The sequence below is a fragment of the Canis lupus genome, chromosome 3, assembly GCF_048164855.1.
Source record: "Canis lupus baileyi chromosome 3, mCanLup2.hap1, whole genome shotgun sequence".
Taxonomy (NCBI): Eukaryota; Metazoa; Chordata; class Mammalia; order Carnivora; family Canidae; genus Canis; species Canis lupus.
Genome location: NC_132840.1, coordinates 45,180,153 through 45,196,737, shown reverse-complemented (window position 1 = coordinate 45,196,737; position 16,585 = coordinate 45,180,153). Strand labels below are relative to the sequence as shown.

At 37.8% G+C, this 16,585-nt stretch overlaps 1 protein-coding gene across 27 annotated transcripts in view; it reads right to left on the bottom strand.

Annotated features, from left to right (window-relative positions):
* Positions 1-16,585, bottom strand: part of SGIP1 (SH3GL interacting endocytic adaptor 1) — a 204,969-nt gene that overhangs the window by 48,832 nt on the left and 139,552 nt on the right. For 9 of the 27 annotated variants that reach the window (XM_072820662.1, XM_072820678.1, XM_072820669.1 and 6 more), the window contains 3 exons: positions 11,914-12,041; positions 10,242-10,368; positions 4,134-4,193 (listed from right to left, as the gene is read on the bottom strand). In XM_072820662.1, coding sequence (XP_072676763.1) covers positions 4,134-4,193; positions 10,242-10,368; positions 11,914-12,041 — 315 coding nt within the window. Of the gene's footprint in view, positions 1-4,133; positions 4,194-5,113; positions 5,180-10,241; positions 10,369-11,913; positions 12,042-16,585 lie in introns of all 27 variants that reach the window. The other 18 variants (XM_072820666.1, XM_072820671.1, XM_072820680.1 and 15 more) reach the window with 3 other exon arrangements.

Sequence of the window (16,585 nt, the reverse complement as noted above, 5' to 3'; positions counted from 1 at the left end):
TTTTGCTTCCTACTGGGGAGTGCTTACACAGTACTAGCACAAAGTTCTCCTCAATACATATTTGTTAAATGAAAAAAATCACTGCCTAATGCAGTCCTTGGTGTACAGAAAGGATGACAAATTCTTGGTTATGAAATAGCAAAATGACACTTGCCAGTGGGGACCATTTCCAAGATGTGGCCAGAGGTGTGGATGACTGAGTAGTGTAGAAAGAAAGTGTGTTGGAGCTGAAGAAGTCAAAGAGGCCCTAAAACCAGGGTGTTGGATGGGTGATCCACATCAATCTCCATCACAGGATAAGCTAGGAAGCAAGGTGAAGAAGAGGGTCAAAGGGGGCTCCCAGAATCTCTAAGCCTGAAGTTAAATGCAGAGGAATGCTCTGTAGGTCAGTAGTGGACAGCAATCAGGAGTGACAGGAGGTGGAATTATCAGGTGGCGGCACACAGGCTCACCAGGACGTGGTCTGGAAGCAGCAACAGGCAATTGGGGGAATTCAAACAGTGCCTTGTAGTCCCATGACATATGGCCCACAGAAGACTGAAGAACTTTTCAGGCTGAGTGCTATAGAAGTGATAGTCCCTGAAGAGAGCTGGGATTCAGTTAAAGAAACAGGTGGGCGAGGTTGGCAGAGAGCCTGCGAATGTAGAGGAGGTGTTGCTAAAGATGTGACATTTCCGAAGGCGTGATAGGAGTAAAAGCAATAGCAAGAGCACAGAACAGTCTAGAAATAAGTGTGCAAGAGGCTGTATGCACAGAGGATGGAGACGATATTCAGACACAAGGACACTTAAGAATGGTTGTAGGGCTTTTTGTTTGTTCATTTTTCATTACCAAATACAAGACGATTTTGTAGTTGAATAAGCTAATCAAAGAGGGACAGTAGTGGACATTTCTGGAAACATGTTCATGCTAAAATGCTCTAGGGAATTGTTCAAATGTCTAATGGTCTCATCTTCTACTTGTCATGGAAATATCTTTCCTTTCCTTCCATCTCAGAAGAATACTTGATAGCTTCAGTAGGATACTCTTGGATGAATTAGTTTATTACATTTTGCAACCTTTACTTTGTAAAAAAAAAACAACTTAAATAGGTTAAGATATTACTGAAATTATTTAAATTATTTACCAAAGTGAAACACTAAGAAGAGCTTTGGACTCTTGTGGGTTAGAACCATCGTTTAACACTTTTCTATCTTTCTTGCTAAATCAAATTTTAAAGTATGAAGCTTATCACATTTATCTCCAAATAAATTCATAAGCCAACGTTCATTAGTTAGTTGTTGGTTGTTCAGTGGCTCAAACACTTACTGAATAACTTAATGCCTAGAACACTGTAAGAACAAAGCAATGAATAAGACCCATTAAGGTTTTGAACACTATAAGAACACTATTTAGATGTTAATAAATAATAATTTAAAAGCTGGTTAGAACAGGTGAATAATTTGACCTGGGAATCTTTTTCTCTATTCCCTGAATGAAGAATTGAAGAAAATGATAATATGAATGGTTTTACCCACATTTGGGTAAAACTGGAGTGCCATAGAAGAATATACTAGAAGGGCTATTTGATAGAACATGTTTAATGATGGTCCTTTTGGAGTTTAAAATTTGGATAGAAAAAAAAATTTGGGTAGGGGCACATTCTCAAGGCAATTTCCATGTCATTTATCATCACAGCAGAAACAAAAAAATCCTTCCAGCTTGCACTAGCTAAAAATACCTGAGGCTAATGTACAGGGAGCAATGGGGGAGAGAGCATGGAGCCAATGCAGGGGTGGATCTCATAACCCTAAATCATGACCTGAGCTGAAACCAAGAGTCAGCTGCTTAACCAGGGAGCCCAATGTGGGACTTGATCTCATGACCCTGAGATCATGACCTAAGCCAAAACCAGAGTTGGACACTTAATCAATTGAGTTATCCAGGCCCCCCACCCTTCTCTAATAACATAGCCATTCATGCTCAGATGGCAACGTGTCATGTTTAATTTCTTCTAAACTAAAGTTCTAAAGTCCTAAAGTTCATCTTAATGTACTTTTACCTACATAAGCATTTCTTAATGAGACAAGTAGGAGCATATATTTATGATATGGCTGCTCCCACAGTCCCTCAGGAAGCCCTTTCTATACTTCCTTGACTTGAGCTAAGTCCAAGATGAAGGTAAAACAGTACTAAAGATTCTGATTTATTTCTATTAAAACACTTTCTTTCATGACTTTCTTGTTCCAAATCAAGATGCTTATGAAATTCAGATCTTACTAATTAGAATGGCTATGTTATCAACTTTAAATACCTCATATTATGTTGTATATTATATATTATAATTGTATTTTCCTAAAATGAAAAAACTAGTTTATAGCATGTTATTCCACACAGTTATTAAAACTTATATTTGTTTGATAATATATATTTTAAAAACAAACAAATCAACAATCTAAAATTGTCTTTAGACAGGTATCTTTTTAAAAAGTCTCTCTCTCTAATTTAAAGAAACCCAAGCTCAAACAGAAGCAAACGAGCAAATAGCTACTCTAAAACCGAAACAAAAGGAAACAACAAAAACCATCCAAGTTGTTTTTTAATGAAGTCCCAATTACTTGAGGATTAGCAGTAGCATATTGTTCAATTTCCTGATGGAAACAAGGTAAACTATTCTGCTGTGGTCAGACTGAACCAGAGATAGAGCCTTTACATATGCAGGTATTTGCTGTACTTGGGGTTTACCAACCTATTCAACCATAGCTTCTCCTTTTGAGATGTGCTGATCAGTAAAAAGACACCTGGGCACTTTTTAATTCCATCTGATTCAAAGAAAAAGTTTAGAAGATCATGTTTGTGGACTTCGCATCTTGGTTATTACAAAAGTAATGACCTGAGGTGATGAAGGCTTCTGACATCATGTGGGAAACATGCATCCTTGCCTGAAGACTACCTATTCAGCTGTCCTCCACCTGAGCCAGGGCTGGGCATCAGGTATTTGGAAAACCTTGAATCAGGTCATTCTTTTCTGCTGCTATCTAAGCTACTCCAAGCTAAGGGCTTCCAGCTCCAGGACCATCTTGCAGGGAAAATTCATCCCAGAGAGAAAAAAGCCACACCTCACAAGCTACTTAAAAATCTGTATCAGTCATTCTGATTTTTAGAATTGCTATAAAACACACACTCAAGTTAGGAAAGTTCTTTTTGTTGTCATGGAACAGAAAGACAAGATGAATGTTCAGATTTGACTCTACAGCAGAATATATTTTGGACAACTTTTGATCCTAGGAGAAATTTAGCTATTTAAAATGGTAGAAAGTGGGGGCTTAAGTGATAAATACTTATGGGTAAGAGGGCCCACAGTTAAATTACTTAAATTTTCCTCACAATTAGCCTAAATTGAACTTTTAATCAAATGCCTGGTCTGTTAAAATGGCTGAGAATTTAAATATAAAACAGATAAATGTTAATCCTTAATTCAGAATGTAACAAATTATCCAACTTTGAGGTTAAATATCTGACATTATATCTATGTATATTCTCCTTAGTTTTCTAAAATAGCAAGTCCAGTAATAGTTGTCCATTTTACTACAGCCATGTCAGTTGCAATTTCAGTAGATAGAATTTACTAAAATACTCTTTTTCACTGTTTTCCTCATTTTTAAATTTCCTATGCAGCATTCCTTGTCATAAGAATATGTATACATATTTATGTTTTACAATGATGGATGTCGTATTTAAAATATTAATTATCCAAAACAAAATTGAATGCCAATTCCAACTAAAAACATTCTTACATTTGTTGTATTGCATTTGCAAAAGAGTCAAGAAAGAGCCCTGGTTGACAGAGTTAAGTTCCTTGGCCAAAAAAGGTGTTTTTTTGTTTTTTGTTTTTCCCAATTTAACACAGTTAATTAAGTAACCAATATTGACTGCAAATTGGCTTGATTTTTTTAATATGAAAAATTGAAGATGCATACAAACCAAATTCATGTCATATTTTCTTTAGTATTTAATATTTTCTAAGTAGCCATAGCATTTGTACATAGAAGGTGAGACCAGGTCTTTTGAAGAGAACTGGGATTTGGAAATGCAGAGGGGAAAAAAAGGATGCGGGGTATAAATTAGAATCTGGTATGCTATGTACTACTTACCTTCAAAAGTCAAATAAAACTTTCCTCTGTCAAACCAAACGAGGGAAGGCTGTTCATTCTCTGTATGGCCAGGAGTTGAAGCGGGATGGGAAAGGTTAAGGAGAGGGAGAGAGAAGGACACAGTATGAGTTACAGGTCATTAATCTCACTATGGGGGAGGGCGGAGGCACTGCATGCCATTAGCGTGCAGGAAAAAGGGAAGGCTGGCAATCTATGATTTAGTTTTTGTTTTTAGTTCGGGAAACAGAAAGCAAAAGCAAAGCTATGGAGGCCTAAAGGGATGGGCACGTGTTGTTGGTAGCTTGATACTCGGTGGTTGCGCGCATGGAGCGGAAGTCTTCCTGGCCATGCAGGGGCGTCAGCATATTTTAACTGCACTAGTTAGGGCAAACGGTCATTCAGCAATTGCTGTATCCATTTCATCTTCAATGTCATCCCCTTCTATAGTTTCAAAAAGATAAACTCGGAGTTATGGATTATATCAAACTTAGCTTAGGTTTTAAATGACAACAGCATTGCATATCAATTTAAAGTTCATGGAAGATGTCACATATCTTCCGTCCCCTCCCCTGGAATCACCTTAGGCATCCAGACACAAAACACCCTTTACCTATGTACCAAAGAGAAAACAAGATTACTGACGGTGTTCTATTATATTTTAAATTAAAAAGCAGTCACTGGACATGTAATTCTGAGCAGTTAAATTATTCCTTCCTTTGTAAATTCACAAAGCAATAGCATCTCACCTTTTTCAAACCTTTTGAGAAACTGTCATGCAACCTGCTGCTTTTTAATATGTTCACTTAAAAAATTGGTGATATGAGTTCCACGATGAATAATAAATAGACAGGGTGCATCTGAGAGGCATCAGACACTCATGAGGTGACTAGCATGTCCATTAAGTTTACAGCATTCAGATGGCATAATGGCTTGGATTTTTAAAGTCTGGATATCTAGAGATCACTTGGCTAGCACCATACCTGCCAGCGTTTCACAGCGCCTTTCAAACGAGGGCAGTTTGTCATAAAAAACATCATCTTCTGACACTACGAACCAAAGAAATATAAAGGAATGGAAAACAAAAACACAAATACAAATCCCAAATGAAATCAAGCAGTACACTTCATAAATTGAAACACAAGAATGATATTAATGGAAAAAGGAAACAAAACCTAACACACCAGGATCATGATGATAGGGTATAAAAAAAGGGGATGTGCTTATTTTATGATGGTTCTATGAGGAAAAAATTAAAGATTTTTAAATGCCAGGTTTTAGCATCTGTGAATTTGGTTGAAGTCAGCTCCATGGAAGAAATCACGCCTCCACCTTTGCAGGGAATTGTTAAACGCACTCCCATTAGTAATTGACTTGTGTAAGTGCATTCTACTCAGACATAGTTCTCAGGTGGCCAGACATATGTCCATCAATAGAACCTCTTGGTACACAGGATCACTCAGAATACACCTTCCCCCTGCCCCAGTGGGAAAGAGTAAGCTTTCAACAAGACCATAAAAAAGCAACAATATAAATCTGAGGTAGCTGAATGAAGTATCCCCTTTCAAACTCATCAGTATCCAAATTCAGTTTGCCTTGCATGCATCTTTAGTAGTTGTGGCTTGTTAATTTTGGGCAGTATGACTGTAATTCCATCTTTGGCTATGGTATCCAACTATGGACAAATATCTTTGTAAATTGATCACAACAGTTGTTCTGGACCCCAACTGTTCCAGATCTTTGCACGCGGTCTCCTTTCTCACCTATTAACAAATACAGGTAGTTGGAGTTCTATTCTATATGATCAACTAAAGAAGTGCTCAGTTCCACAGGTCTAAAGATTATTATTACAACTTAAATTAAAAACGGAATCAAATCTGTACAAAGACCCATAAGGGAGAATCCTCCCCACAACATAGAGAAGATAAGGAAATGGATGAGGGTAGTAAAATTATTCTATAACCAATGTTTCTTGGAAAAAATATTCTACTGGCTTGCCTCCTAGATTTAAGTAAAGCAGGAAAACTGCTTCTTAACAATTTTTCAGGTTCTAGGATAGCACCTGTCAATCAGGTTTTATTATACAAGTGGCTTCCTTGGTGCCTGGAACAAGTTGATGCAATGCCTGTAATATCTGTAGGAGAGGACAAGACAAATGGAACTGGCAACAAGAAGGACACTCCATAATCTGTCCAGAAAATAAGAAGCCAAACAGTTACACTGGCAGTATCTGAATGTTACAATACCCTTTCATACCTGTTAATGGAGAATGATGGAGGATATTTCTTTCCTTTGAAGACCTAACTTCATATTTACAATTTCCTTAAAATGAGGAGCCTCCATCATGATAGGCACTGAGTAATATATAGAATTGTTGGATCACTATTGTGTACACCTGAAACTAATATAACACTGTATGTTAACTATACTAGGATGAAAATTTTTTAAAAAATTGAAAAATAAAGAGAAGGCAAGAATTCACATACAAAAAAAAAAAAAAAAAAAAAAAGGAGCCTCCAATACTGCCATTTGTTTTTTGAGTTGAAGTTCCAAAAGAATAGTTCATACGGCTGAATAACATGCTCACAATTTTTTTTATGGTGGTTGTGGACTTGAGAGCTTAGAATACAGCATCATAAATAAATTGGGAAACAAAAGATGAATTTTTGGATAGCTCTGTGCTTGCTTTAAGTAAGGGCAACACTCAAATTAAGTACAGAAGAAAAAATTTCCTTAGGAACTAACCGTGGAAATTGCCTCAAACTGATCTGAGATGGGGAAGCCAGTAATAGAGACAGGTTTTAAAAAAAATAGTAGAAAGAAAAAAAGACTAAAATTAAATGTGGGAATTTTACATTGAGATCGGGAATATCCATCTCCAAAGGTCTTTCTGTGTAAAGTAATTGGCATTAATACAAGTATTTTTAAAAGAATGTTTATCCAATTCAGAATTGCCACTCAGCCTGGAGAGACAAAGACTTGGAGAAAATATTGTAAGATTTAGATGCTATGGCTAATATTCCAGTACTGAATATAAATCACTTTTGCTTAGAGTTCTACACTAAAGGAAACATCAAAATCTACCTACTGCTTCCTCTGGTGTCGTAAGTGGTTACTTTTCATTCATTCAGATTTCTGAGAGGATGTTAAAGATGCAGTTGCAAATGCATAATTAACAGGGAAGGAATATAATTAACAATATATATTATAATATAAATATATATATTTATATATTATATTATTATATATTATATTATAAAATATATTTATTTTCATTTAACAATGAAAAAATTGTCTTTATGGTATTCTTATTGTATTGGGGTACCAAAGATTTTGCAAACATCTAAAAAAAACCCCTTTACTATTACCCATAGAAATAAGAAAAAAAAAGTAAGAAAAATGGATAATTAGAAGCAACTCTGTTTATCTCTAAATGGCTAAGAGTTTGTTTCTTAGAATAATTTTAAACATTTTCTCTATCCCCATAATATTAATAGGATCCCCCCCCCCCAAATCAGTGAAGATCCTTTAAGTTCTTCTCATGGAAAAGGAGTGTATTATATTTCATTAATTCTGATATGTCCACTTTTTTTACATTTTTGACATCTTTGAAATTGGGATGGGCCTTAAAATTAATGTGATAAGAAAGCATTGCATCTTAGCTCCCTTGGCAGCTTTCCCCTTCCTTTCTTAGTCATGTATACTATAATAGTGTATTTTCTGATGGGAGGTGTCTTAAATTCAGTGATATACAGTTGCAGAGGGGTTCTTCATTATTTGAGTGTGGCAATGCAGAGAAAGTCCTATTTTTAGGTGTGGCATCAGATTTATTTCTTTATATCAGAGCTTTCATGGAAGATTTTACGTCTCAAGACTTCAGGGGGCATATTCTTACTTAAAAATTTTGTCCTTGAATTACAGTAAACTTTGCAATAAGCAAGTGCAAATAAATATGTACGAAGTTTCCACCGCATTTGCCCCAGTTTTGGCTCAGATGTCATAGGAAATGTTGAAAAAATTTTGTGTGGTAGGAGGAAAGTTTCCTGCTAAAATTCTCCATCCTCTGCAAGCCATTTGACTACATAAAGTTGACATTCCACGTCAGTCATGAATAGTCGACCCCTTGGTGCTGAACTGCTAAAGCACATCTTCTCCAGAAAGAGATAAACAGCAATACACAGGAGCTGCTGGGCAGCCATTTGACAAGGCAGTTACTTCGGAGAGAAGTGGCTGTTGGGTGACTCACAGACGCGGGAAGTAAAGGACAAGAGCATGAGGAAGAGGAAAACTAAAACAAAACAAAAACCCAGAACCAAACAAATTAAGTCGGAATGCTCCTCAGCAATGAAGCAGTGTGAGTATCTTCTCAGGTGGCTTTATTGTTTTTCAACCCCTCTGTCATTCATTTTGAAAGAATGCGTACTGGTTGTGCTAAGAATCAAAATCACTGGCCAAGATTTGTGATTTCTGAGGCAGGGAGTATAAAAACCCATTGTATAAAACATGGACACAGTTCAAATTCTCTGTGTGTGTCATTTTCTCTACGAATCTCAATGAGTTTAAAGAATATGTTAGTCGGTCATCTGAGGTCAGTCGAGGTCTGCTTTGTGAGTTTATGCTTCTTACTTTCCTCTTTGACCAACCAGGAAAATCACACAGAGTGGGTGGAACAAATAATCTTGAGAAAAAAATAAAACAAAACAACCCCCCCAATAAAACAAAAACAAACAAACAAACAAAAAAACAGAGCAAGAGTGAGAGAAATGGAGTTACAATCAGGAGTATTAAAGTGTCCAAAAAAAAAAAATGTTGGGACATTACGGAAAAAAATGAACAAAAAAACCCCAGACAGAACTGACCTAATAGGCATCTTAAAACAGGAAGCCCCAAATTATCTCCATGGATGATGCAGAGAAAGAATAGTCTTATCTATATAAATAATGTCAAATATCTGTCTGTTAATGAATCCTACAAAATTGGATGGCTGGCTATATTTTCACCCAATTTGAAGGATTGTTTTGGGTTTGATTAAAACTATAGAACACATGATATAGTTGAAATTCTCTTTGGGGCCCCTATGAGGCACACCTTCATTTATATCCCTGGGAAAATAAGGAGTTTTCCAGAAGAGCTCAGGCTTTGATCAAACTATTTCTCCCATGGGCAACTCTGTAGCATGCTCTTCTTTGGTAAATAATAGCAGGGATTTATTTAGCTTTGGGTTAATGATTCTCCCAAGCAATGCAGGATGGGCCAGCTGTTTACAATATGGGAGACTTGGAAGAGAGTTCAGACAATGAAGGAAGACAATGGGAAAAAAATGTAAGGGCAGAGCCCCAGGTCAGAGATATCAAGCAAACATGAGAGAGGCAGCAGCTTGTGGAAGATGGGTAAAGAGGTATGTAGAGAGATCAGCCTTGGGAAGAGGAAAAATGCTCCAGGCAAAATGAGGCATTTAAACCTGGGAAAACCTGAGCAGCCATTCTCAACTCTTGACTTTCATCATACCATATGGAAAGAGGCACAAAGGCATTTGCTGAAAATGCCAGCAATGACTTATTTCTCAGGGAAAATTGACCACACATCATTGCAAAGCACTAGAAAAGAATGTGAAAAAGTTTGCCCAAGTCCCACTTACACCAACACTTATACCATCTGTCAACATAAGGACAACCAAAAGGAATGAAGAAATGAAAGCTTGAAGAAAACAAAAGATTTAAATTTTGTGATTTCTGATGTGGTACACGATTGGAACTTAAACAAACATTCTTCCTCAAAGGAGACTAGTTTTATTATAAGAAATAATATGTAAATAACAGGACCTTTTTGATGATTTCTTCTTTACTTTTATGAGTAGCTCTGTATGGAATAGCATAAGAGAATTCCTGCAAAATACAGGTGTTAATGTTCTTTTATTTGTTTATTTGCTTAGTCAAAGCATTTTGCCTCCTTTGCTGAGAAGGTGCTTTTAAAAAAGAAGAGTCAGCTGATAGTAGCAGAACAGAGAGCAAAACAATTTCAACCAGAAATACAGGGCCTTGAGGTATTCAGATCATAAAAAATAGCCAGTCAAAACAACAAACAGATTAAAAGAGAGGAGATAATTTTTACCAACTGTGGGAGTGGTGGCTGCACTCAAGGAATTGGTGGATGATATTGAAGAAGTACTCTCAGCTCGTGCGAGCGGTGCTATTGGAGGAGGGCTGGAAGAGTGTATGGGAGGGCTAAAAGGTCTGGGCTGCAGGAAGAAGAAAAGAGATAAAAAATTAGATATGCAGGTTGTAGTATTTTTGTTCCATATTTTTGACATCTTCCAGCCCTGGATATGACAACTCAGGTTCTTAAAAGAGTATAGGTGACACCATTTTTATCTTGAAATTGCTTATATCTATACAAGGAGCTTGTGGATGGAGCTAGAGGAATTACAAACCATGGTATGCTACACTCAGCAGGTACATCAGGCTTAGAGAAACTGAGATCTGTGATGTTTCAAGACTGTGAACCTACCTGCCCCCAGGGACTAAGCAAATAACCTCAGGTGTGAGCTTATACCCATTTAAAGATATTTAAATAGGGAAATCTGGGTGGCTTAGAGGTTAAGGGGTTAAGCATCTGCCTTTGGCTCAGTGGCTCAGGGCGTGATCCCAGGGTCTCAGGATTGAGTCCCACATCAGGCTCCCTACATGGAGCCTGTTTCTCCCTCTGCTGGTGTCTTTGCCTCTTCTCATGAATAAATAAAAATCTTTTTTTAAAAAAAGATATTTAAATACAGTATACTAAACTGTGCTTGCTAAACCAGATGGTATGGACATCACAAAGTTTGTGACTCCTGTGCGTTGATATCAAAGTGCGTTGATATCAAAGAAACTGACCTCTTTCAGAGGTCTCTTAGTCACACAGAATGTTTTCCACCTTTTCAGCCCAAACATGATGCAAGAAACTTCTGGAACAAATTTAGCAGGCTACCACCCTCCTATAAATCCACACGGTGTGCCAGTAAGATCTCTTAGTCTGGGGATGGAGACCAAGACTTACCTTCTCTTGGAGTCTTCCCAAGGAAATACCTCTCTTTCTTTTTTTTTTTTAATTTTTTTTTAATTTTTATTTATTTATGATAGTTACAGAGATAGAGAGAGGCAGAGACACAGGCAGAGGGAGAAGCAGGCTCCATGCACCGGGAGCCCGATGTGGGACTCGATCCCGGGTCTCCAGGATCGCGCCCTGGGCCAAAGGCAGGCGCCAAACCGCTGCACCACCCAGGGATCCCTACCTCTCTTTCTAAATTTTTTTTTTTTTTTAATTTTTATTTATTTATGATAGTCACACAGAGAGAGAGAGAGGCAGAGACATAGGCAGAGGGAGAAGCAGGCTCCATGCACCGGGAGCCTGACGTGGGATTCGATCCCGGGTCTCCAGGATCGCGCCCCGGGCCAAAGGCAGGCGCCAAACCGCTGCGCCACCCAGGGATCCCCCTACCTCTCTTTCTAAAGAACTTAGCACAATTGACTATTACTATCTTAATTTGCATCAAACCCACTGTAGCACAAGGGAGAACGCCAGCATCCTATTCCTACTATTTTAGACTTCGACTTGAAAGATGGTAGAGATTATGGGAGGGTTGAAATGTACACCCATACTGCAGTGATTGCCTTTAAGATGACATCAGTTGGGCCATTTGAACCAGCGATCTGAGGCCATTGAGGTGGCCCGTGTTATGGCATTTTGGCTTGTTTGTCATTCTCACCATGAGTCTCTGAGCAAGGCAGGGCAGAAGGGAACATACCACATCTCCAACTCCAGGTTTTCCCGGAGGTAGCTTTGGCCGAGATGGAGGCCGGGGAGGAGGTGGTGGAGGGGTGGTGCTGCTGCAGGGAACCAAGGGAGTGGCTGGTCGAGCAGGGGATGATGCACCTGAAAAACAAGCTGGTGTTAACAATGGCTGGAATCACATGTGGCCAAGAGCTGTCATCAAGGAATCCTCCTTCCCCACCCCCACAGTACAGTGCCAGTCCCAGGCACTTTTCTTCACCGAGCAGTTAGTACACTCAACACTCTAGCATCTAGTGTGTATGTGTTTTTTTTTAATAAAGAAAAAAAAATCACTCAGTTGAACTATAGTTGATGGCAGAAGCTGAAGCTTATTGCCTTTTGTTGTCATGTGACACCCAGTGAAAGGTAAATCCTTTTATTATTCTCTGTGATGGAAAATACACTTTAAGACCCTTTTAGCCTGGTAGTGAGGACCTTTCATTTGACCACACACACACCAAACTTATAATAAATTATCTTGTTTTGCATATTCAGAATTTATGTCCAAGATGAAAATGAAAGTTAGACCTTGAAGGAAGGTGAATGATTTTTCCACATTATATATTTATACATATATATATATATATATATAATCATGTATAAGGGATTTATCCTTTTTAATGTGCTTCAAAATATGAGTGCTAACTTTAATAAATGTAAGTAAGCACTTGATAATAAGCAAAGGACAGAATATAAGACAGTAAATTAGATGTTGCACGAATAGTTTGCATTTAGCATCTTAATAAGAGAATCACATTGAATTTAGAGGACTGTATTTTTTGAAGGAGGCTGCTTAGGAATCTATGTAGAGTTGGCCCATGATGATTTTTGTGGTGATTTTGAAAAGAGTCTTGGATTTACTTTTCTGGCTGTCAATGACAAACATGGGACACACAGAAGACACACAGAGGCCGGCATGCACACTAATCAGCACACCAGTAGGGTCTCGAGACTCAAAGGTCTGCCTATCTTTAGCCAGATGTCTGGGGTACATGGATCAACTACTTGACTCCAAACCTGAAGAAATTCAGATCACTTTTCTAAAACGTGCTTGTTCAGAAAAGTTCCAACTACTCCAGAGGTTTTGTCACTTTGGTAGAAGCACAGGTATCGGATCATTCCAAGAAAATTCTAAGAAATCCTGCCTCAGGAAAATAACCGCCCACTCCTATCTTCCCATCCAACATGCCACAAAACCGTGCTTTCTGGAGAATCCTAGATTGGCAAGATGCTGGTCCCCATCTCCAGATCTTCAGATTCCCAAAGAGCTTTGAAGTTGAACAGCAAAATCCATCATCTTGGAATCTGCTCTCATCTTAAGAGAGTCTGGGTGTAAACCTTGCTCCTCTTATCTAAACGCAACCTGAAAAATTGAGTGTGTTGTGTTTCTCTGTGCTGTTTATTCTAAGTGTAATTTCATTAGTGTGAAACTACTAAAACTACCGCCACATCCATCCCTATCTCTATTACCTCTACACCTCTACCACTTTTCTAACTGTATTCTTATTTTTTATTGTATTGGGCCAAGATTGATGCTAGACACTTTACATACACTATCTTATTTTATCTCCACACTAAATTTTGCAGGAAAGTACTGTAGTTATCTCAATTGGAGCTAAAGTTCAGAGATATTGAGTAACTTGTTCAAGATCACAGAGCTCAGATGGCCGATTTAACTCCAAGGCCCAAGATCTTAAATGCAGTGTCTTGTAGCTTTAGGTGGACTGTGAAGTCCCATATTTTGCATTAAGTCTGCTCTGAGTTTTGCAGCAGCAGCTTGCACACATCTCTCTCTACGTAAATATTTTTAGTCTTCTGCAAATCTTTTCTTGAATAAAAAAATAAGATATGTTTTGACAGGTCCCACTACAAAGTTTTCTTTTGACTTAATAGATTGACGCCCAGGATGTTTCCAGGAAACAGAAGTGACAGCTGAGAGATGGAGAATAACCCTTTAAACAACAGAGTCTTTGTCAGGAAGTTTCATGAGGCTTTTTCTAGGTTCTGTTTCACTGGAAAACCATGCCATAGGAATGGTTCAAAATATCTATCCAAGAAATAGTCTTCTGAATCAAGTTCAGGAAAAGGTCATGCTGCTTATCCTTGTTCTACATGTTCTAAAAGGGAAAGTTTTGAAAACCACTGTCAATAATGCTTGGGATAGTCAATATGGGAGTTGTTATCAAAGCAGCGTGAAATAATGAAAAAAAAAATAAAAAATAATGAAAAGGCAGATGATCTGACTCCTGGCCCGGCCTGCCACTTATCAGCTGGAAGATCTTAACCTCTCTGAATCTCAGCTTCCTATTTTAAAAAAATGAGACATTTCTACCATACAAGGTAGTTGTAACAATCGAAATGGAAAATGCTTATAAAGTGTTTAGTAAACTACAAAATGCCACATAAATAAAAGGGAATAGATGTTGACGATGATAGTAAAGATTGTCTTTTCATACAGACACAACTGAAAGCAAAGAAAAAAGTGGCTAGTTAACTGTTTTCCTTGCTCTTTCACTTTTTCCTAACTGAATTGACTTAATTGAGTTGTTGCGCAGTCAGAAAGACACTGAGTGTCTTTAAGAAGCAAAAGAAGTGTTTAGGAAGCAAAACAATCTCGATAGAATCCTGAAGTTCAGCAGACAGTAGTCAGGGCCTGAGGGTTATTTTATAACTGAACTGAGGCTTCCCGTGCTTTTGTGAGATCACACAATTGTTTCGTATGCTAAGAGTGTAGAAGACTGTACATCTCTATCCTCATTCTTTGATCTGGAATTATGCTTTCATTTCTTCTCCAAGCAGTGTTTACTCCCATGAGCAGTTCTGGAAAAATTAACTGGACATCGCTGAGTAAGGTTTAACTTTAAAAATCACATGTATGTTATTTGAGTTTTGTGAGTTCAAAAAAGTTGACAACCACTGACATACTTTCAGTTCATTTGCTGCTTCAACTTGAAATTCTAGCATAGTTTCTTTGGTAGCCCCTTGAAAACCACACAATTATTGCTTCAACTTTCATTTCTCTTTGTTGAAGAGTGGCTTCCCTATTTGGATTCTGCCACTCTAAAAAGACTTGTAGTTAGGAAATATATGTGTCTAGTTCAACCCCAGTCAGCTCATTTTCATTTGTTTATAAATGTGTGTGTATGTGTATAATATCTTTTATATTGGCTTAGTCTCTCAAGTTGGAAAGTGTTGCACATCCTATCTTTACTAACCTCTTTTTCTCTGGTCTCTATAGGCCAATAAAACACTTTCCCCCTCCCATTCTCTGGCACACCACCCACAAGGAAGAAGAAATGGCCTTTGCAAAGAGAATCATTGTCTGCATTCCAATAAGCAAAGTTTTGGCCAAACTAGGTATTTATAACTTTTCCATAAGGAAATCAAAATTCTTGGAGCAAATTCTTAACTTCCACCTGTTTTTCAACATCAGGTAACTCAACTAATTCACAAGGCTGTGCATACTGTCTAAATTTGGTCAGTGACCAAGTGAATGAAATTTTGAAAGTGAGTAATGGTATCCAGTTAAATACAGTTTGAGATGTATAGGAAAAGTTAGTCTCATCAGGCTAAGTTTTATAAAAAGGAGGTCTTGAGAAGCATTGCTAATCTTTAAAACATGAGGCCATCTCTCATTGTTTTAATCGTAAATTTACATTTCTGCTAGTCTTTGTATATTATATCAATAAAACATTAAATGGAAAATAAACTGGGGCTTAATTAAGGACATAATTGTGCAGTTTTATTTATTCATGAGCTTCATTGACCCAGTTCAATCTTCCGCTTAGAAATTCAATCTTTTACCAGCAAAGTAGAGGGTTTTTTCCAACTCAGTTATTAAGAATCAATAGCCTTTACTGGTAACACCTAAAAATAATTTCAAATGTTTATGCTAAACAAAGATGACAGCAAAATTCTCAAAGATTTCAGAAAGAAGGCAAAGACCCCATTCTTCACTCATTAGATCTGTGGTCAATTCAATTAAACATCTTCCAGAGTCTTGTGGTAGGTGATGGAAGAAACAGATGAGCAACAAATCTGCCCTGTCCTCCTTCTCCCCAACTAAACATGTTCATTTTGAGGAAAGTACAGTGGCCTGCCACTGGAACAAGGGGGTTATTCCTCTACGTCTCTCAGAAGAGCCTGGAAAGAAAGAATACCCTGGAGATATTCCCCACTTTGACAATAGATAGCCAGCTTCTTTGGGTTTGAAGTCTGAACCAAAGGCTTCACCTAGGGTCCTTTTATTACTTTGACAGATAAGTAATGAGGCTTATATTCCCAAAATGATCTAAAAAAGCAACCGAGGATGAAGGTGGGTGCTCTAATCCTCTAGACCTAGGGAGAGAAGCACAAGGAAGTGGATTTTGAGAGAAAACTGTTGATCTTGTTGGGCAGTATAGGTGGGTGTCAGTGGTCAAAAAAGTTTGGGCTATTTTGTAACTAAACCTTAAAAGAGTTCCTAGAGAGGGGTGAAGGACACAGCCTGAAAATTAGATCTGAGTATGACTGAGTATCCCAAGTCTATCATCTGTAGCTGTGTAAACTTTGGAAAGTTACTTGACATCTCTGAGCCTCTGTTTCCCCAAGTTTACACAGCTGTAAAATAGGAGCAATAAGAGAGCATTTATCACATGGGGTTGTTG